The sequence below is a fragment of the Podarcis erhardii genome (assembly GCF_964252035.2).
Source record: "Podarcis erhardii genome assembly, chromosome: 4".
Taxonomy (NCBI): Eukaryota; Metazoa; Chordata; class Lepidosauria; order Squamata; family Lacertidae; genus Podarcis; species Podarcis erhardii.
This window is the reverse complement of record NC_138508.1, coordinates 78692754-78698123: the sequence shown is the minus strand read 5'-3', so window position 1 is coordinate 78698123 and position 5370 is coordinate 78692754. Positions and strand designations below refer to the sequence as shown.

Sequence of the window (5370 nt, the reverse complement as noted above, 5' to 3'; positions counted from 1 at the left end):
TTTTTTTCTTTTTGTTTGTTTGTTGAAAAGTCTGTTTATTAAAACCTACCAAAAACACTGCGAGGAAATGGCAGTGTTATATAATCACTTCCACAGCACCCGCTCAATCAAGTTGGCAACGGATTTAGGAGAGAGAAGTTCAGATAAGTGCAGCTGCAGATGCCCAGTTCCTTTTAAATCCCTTTATCTGAATTAGTCCAGAAATAAAAAATATTAATAAAAAAAAATATTAGCAGTGAACTTTTAAAAATTAATCTTCCAGGATGATTGGCAGCCATCAGGAACAGCCCTGAATTATTCCCTTTATGTCGCTGTTTCCCTTAATTCATGCAAAATCCTTCTACGGAGCTCCAAGTTTTAAGGACCAACAACCTCGCTTTGCTTCTCTCTCCCCCCCCCCCTCCGGGTAGGAGCCCCTCCCTCCAACCTCTTTCTTTTCAGGGTCATCCTTCTATTTGCGGGCGGTTCTTTCTTTCTTTATTCCCCCTCCTCCCATCTTTCTCTCGCTCGCTCTCTTTCTCTAGATTATAATATATAAATTTGTTTTTTTTCTTCTTCTATCCAGTCTGCTTGGCTTTTCATTTAGTGCTGCGTGCGTTATTCCCCCCCCCCTCCTTTCCCTAAACCTAGGAAAAAAGCTACCGGTTTTTCTCTTTTGTTATTGTTTTCAAAATAATGCTTCTCCTTCGAAAGTAGACTCCTTCCCTGAACCAAATTAACGTAGTTTGGGCAAACAAACAAACAAACAAACAAACAAACGACCACCCCTCTCCCAATAGCTCTGGAACTCAAAGAACATATCCTAGCGTTGTTTTTTCTCCTGCTTGGGGCCTACCCTCTTTGACATTTTCATTTTACGTATTTTATTTAAAAAGTGTGTATGTGTGTGGCGGGGGGTGAAATAGAGAGAAAAGTTTCGGTGAACCTCGCAGGAAAGTCCTTTTAAAGGGGCTTGTGGTGGGTGGGGGGGGTGAGGCTCGGGGGAGAAGGAGGAGAGAGAAAGAGAGAGAGAAGGAGAGAGAGATGGGAGCGCAGAAGAAGCTGGGTGCTGTACGATCGCTGCCACCACGATAACAACAGGGCATAATTTAGATCTGGTGTTGTGGAGTCGCTACAGAAAGGAACAACATTCGGGGTTGTGGGGGGGTTGTGTGTGTGTTTGTTTGTGTGTTTGTGCGCGCGTTTGGGTCTCCACAACGCTCCCTTTCTCGCCGTAGCAAGGAAGGATCTCCAACTATCTCTCTGCAATGAAGAAGGCTAAGTGTTCCAGATATGTGTGTTTAAAATAAAGCAAGCCAGGGAGCCTGGGTCTGGGCTGTAGGTGCGTGCCGGTGTACTTGTGTGCGTCTTCGCCTTCCTTCTCCCCTCCCCTCCCCCACCCTTCTCTCCCCCCCCCACCGCCTTGCTCACCTCTTCCTCTGCCTGCCTGCCTGCCTGCCTGCCTGCCCTTCTGTCTCCTCCCTAAGAATCCCTTTCTCACTTTTTTTTTTATTTAAAATTTGTGGCGTTGCTGTCGTTGATGGTGATGATGGCGACTGTCTTTTTTTGTTTTGTTTTTGTTTTGTTGTCCGTTCCCCCTCCACCTCCCCACCACACACCACCCCCCTCACTGCACGCTCGCCTGGAGTCCGTGGTGGGGCGGCGGCGTATCGGAGTTCACGTTGCCGACCTGCGAGTAGACGTCGTCGGGCGTCTGCTGCTGGATCCCCGGGGGGGTCATGCGCTTCTCTTTCTGCCTGCGGTTGCAAAACCAAACCCTGACCACCTCCTTCTCCAGCTGCAGGCTGTCCGCTAGGTTCGTAATCTCCTGCGCCGAGGGCTTGGGGCATTTCAAGAAGTGGCTTTCCAAGGCCCCCTTGACACTCACCTCGATGGAGGTCCGCTTCTTCCTCTTGCGGCCCTGCGCCGCGATCTTGTCGATGCTGGTGGGGCTGCCCGTCGACGAGTCGGCTTCCTCCAGCCACTTGTTCAACAAAGGTTTCAGCTTGCACATGTTCTTGAAGCTCAGCTGCAGAGCCTCGAAGCGGCAGATGGTGGTCTGCGAGAAGACGTTGCCGTACAGGGTGCCCAGCGCCAAGCCCACGTCGGCCTGCGTGAAGCCCAGCTTGATCCGACGCTGCTTGAACTGCTTGGCGAACTGCTCCAGGTCGTCCGAGGTCGGCGTGTCCTCGTCCGAGTGCGGGTCGTGGCTGTTCAGGCCGCCGCCCCCGCCGCCCCCCCCGCCGCCGCCTCCCCCCCCGTGGTGCGGGTGCGGGTGCGGGTGGTGGTGGTGGTGGTGGTGATGGCCGGGGTGCTCCCCCAGCTCGGGCGTGTCTCCCCGCACCAAGCCCGGGTGCACCAGGCTCTGGCTGCCCGGCGGAGGGCTCAGCATGCCGTTGACCGTGAAGCCGCCGGGCTGCGAGTACAGCAGAGGCTGCTGCTGCTGCTGGCTGGCCATGGAGGGCAGGTGCGCGCCGGCGCCGGCGCCCCAGTGGCCCTGGTGCGGCGGGCCCAGGTGCGGCGGCCGGTGGTGCAGCGCCGCGCCCGAGTGCAGGTCGTCCCGCCCGCCGCCGCCGCCGCCGCCTCCCTTCACGTCGGGCTGCTGCTGCTGCTGCTGCTGCTGTTGCTGCTGCTGCTGCTGCTGCTGCTGCGGGCTCCCCGTCATGCCGACCGGGCTGCTGGCCCAGGGAGAGCCGGCTTCCACGGCGGCGGCGGCGGCAGCGGCGGCGGCGGCGGCGGCGTGGGGCAGCGCGGTGACCCACTGGTGCGCGTGGCTCAGCATATGGCCGCCGTTGCTGGCCGCCATGGCGCCCTGCATGAAGTCGCTCTGGACCATCTTGACGGACGAAGGGTCGCCGCGGTAGCCGCCGCCCGACACCGACGTGACGGCCACGCTGCCCGGCTGCATGCCGCCGCCGCCGTCCGAGTGCACGATGGAGCCCGCCGACAGGATGCTGTTGGTGGCCAGGTAAGGGTTAGACGCCGCCGTAGCCATCGCCGACGCTTTCCTGTCGACCCCTCCACTGCGCTCGCCACAAGCCGCCGCTGCCGCCGCCGCCGCCGCCGCCGCAGCCCAGTAGCGCGCCACCAGAATCCCGCCCGGCTCGGCTGTTTCCTCAGCTCTCCTCAGCCTGCCCGGCCCGCCGGCCGGCCGGCCCCGAGGCGGGCTCCGTGCGCGCGGGTGCGCGCGCCGCCGCCGCTCCTCCTGGGCTCGCGGCTCCTCTGAGGGGAAACACTCGCCACACGCAGACAGACACACACGCGCGGCCGCTTCTTCGCCTTCGCCGGCCCCTTATTGCGATTCACCTGTTCGGGGTTGCCTCGGCGGCGAGAAAGACATTACTGAATCCCTCTCCCTAGATATTGGTAGAAGGAGGGAGGAAAGGAGGGGAAAAAAAGAGCGGGAACCGCCGAGGGGAGGGAGGGAGCGAGGTCGGCAACAACAACTCCCCTTTTGGCTTCCCTCCTTCACTCCCTCAGGAGCATATTTTCTCCCCTCACAGTTTCTGGGTTGTTGTTGTTGCTGCTGCCGCTGCTGTTTTCTTTCCCCTCACAGAGAAAGTTTCTCTTCTCCCCCTTCTCCCCCTCCTGTAAGGCTTTGTATGGGGTGAATGAGTGCGTGTGGGCTCCTTTCTTTCGCCCCTCACGCACGTCCCCTCGCACACACTGTCTCTCGGTCTCGCTCTTTCGCGGCGCTTCTGTTTCCTTCTTTCTTCCTCTGGCTTTCGTCTCTCCTCTCTCTCTCTCTCTCTCTCTCTCGCGCGCGCAAGTTTTGTTTATGTCCTAAGAAAACTTCTGGCGATGCTGGCGAAGGCGGCGGCGGACGAGGCGACGGAGCTGCGGGCGACGCATCGCCTCAGAGTTGACGCCCGGCCGATGCGCCCGGGTCCCTTGGAAACAAGAGTCCTGCTCGGGCCACCTTCTTGCGGGAATCTGGAGAAGACATGTCGCTTCCTTTCCCCTTCTCTTTCCCCCCGCTTTTCCTCTTTGGGGAAGGGATGGCTTGGTGGGTGTGGGTTGTTGCCCCAGTCGTCGTCGTCGTCCTCCTCCTCCTCACATGATACAAGAAAGCAAGTTCGACAATATCTCTTTGGTCACCCTTCTTCCCTCTCTCTTCTCTCGCCAAGAAAAGTTTAAAATCGCAGAGTTCTCTGTAATTCGAAAGGGATGACGAGGGTGACGAAGATCCAGCGGTCGTCTCCGGGAGGAGGAGGAAGCGCCTGGGCGCAGGGGAGCCGCGTGAGGGTGGGCGCGCAGAGATGGTATCCTTGAGCCGCGAACTCCGCGGGGGAAGTTGGCTGCCAGGCTCGTGAAGCGTGCTCTTCTGCTGGTGCTGGAGTACAAGCCGCTCTGCTCTGCTCTTCCCTCGCTGCTGCCGCTGCTGCCGCCGCCTCCTCCTCCTCTTTCTCCCCCCTTCCTCCTCCTCCTCCCCCTTCCTCCTCCTCCTCCTCCTCTCCTTCTCTTTCTCTCCCTCTGACAGCTCTCTCTCTGTCCCTCCCTCACAGAGCGGGGACTGTCGAATGTTTACCCTCCGCCGAGAGCGCGCGCACCACCACACTTTCCCAAATACAAGGAAGTCGAGCGCGAGGGCCCCCGCTGATTGGCTACCCGCTGAGTGATTGGCAGGCCCGCGATGACTGGCTCAGGACGCGAGGCCCCCCTTCCGGCCGTTCCGATTGGTTGCTTTTTAATTTAGGCAAAGTGTCGTGGAGGCTTGGAAAACTGCCCTGCCCCCCTTCTCTTCTCTCCATCACCACCCCTCCTTTGGTCTCTCTCTCTCTCTCTCTCTCTCTCTCTCTCTCTCTCTCTCTCTCTCCTTCCTACTCACAACATCTTAACTCTTAGAGCCCAGTGAATAAATCTGAGTTCTCCCGGCATTGAGCTGAGAAGAGGGAGGCGGGAGAAAGGAGGGGGGGGGGAATGAGCGAAAGAGGGGGAAGGGAAGAAAGGAGTGTGGGGGGGGGCGCGGAAGAGAGGAAAACCCACTATCTAACACTGTACTTATTTTACTTGCATGCATATGATTCCTCTTATAGGCGCGCTTAAGCCGTATTATCTGCAACCAGCCGTGGCACACAGGGGCTGCCTGCATTCACAAAGCCCCCAATCTGAATAAAGGAAGAAAGAAACAACAAACCCGGAGCGCTCTCCCTGGTATCTTCCAAAGTTTTCCCTCCCTCCCCTTTCTCCCCTGTTTCATGTGCCTGTTTCTGCATCTGCTCCCCCCCCCCCAGCTTCCCAGAGGCACAAAGGTGGAATCGCCAGCAGCCCTCCTTAAGCCATGGCAGTTCCCACTGAAAAGCCTGCGCCGGACAGAGAGGCTCAGGCGGCCGGCTCTCCTCCTCCTCGTTGCAGGCAACCGGCCCCACACTTCTTTGTTTTACAGCCTCG

The 5370-nt window shown here is 58.3% G+C and overlaps 1 protein-coding gene across 1 annotated transcript; it reads right to left on the bottom strand.

The window, feature by feature from the left end:
• Positions 1-1431: 1431 nt before the first annotated feature.
• POU3F3 (POU class 3 homeobox 3) lies at positions 1432-3078 on the bottom strand. The gene has a single exon (XM_081858212.1). The coding sequence runs from the start codon at positions 2972-2974 to the stop codon at positions 1607-1609; it is 1368 nt and encodes a 455-aa protein (XP_081714338.1). The 5' UTR covers positions 2975-3078; the 3' UTR covers positions 1432-1606.
• Between the last annotated feature and the right edge of the window lie 2292 nt (positions 3079-5370).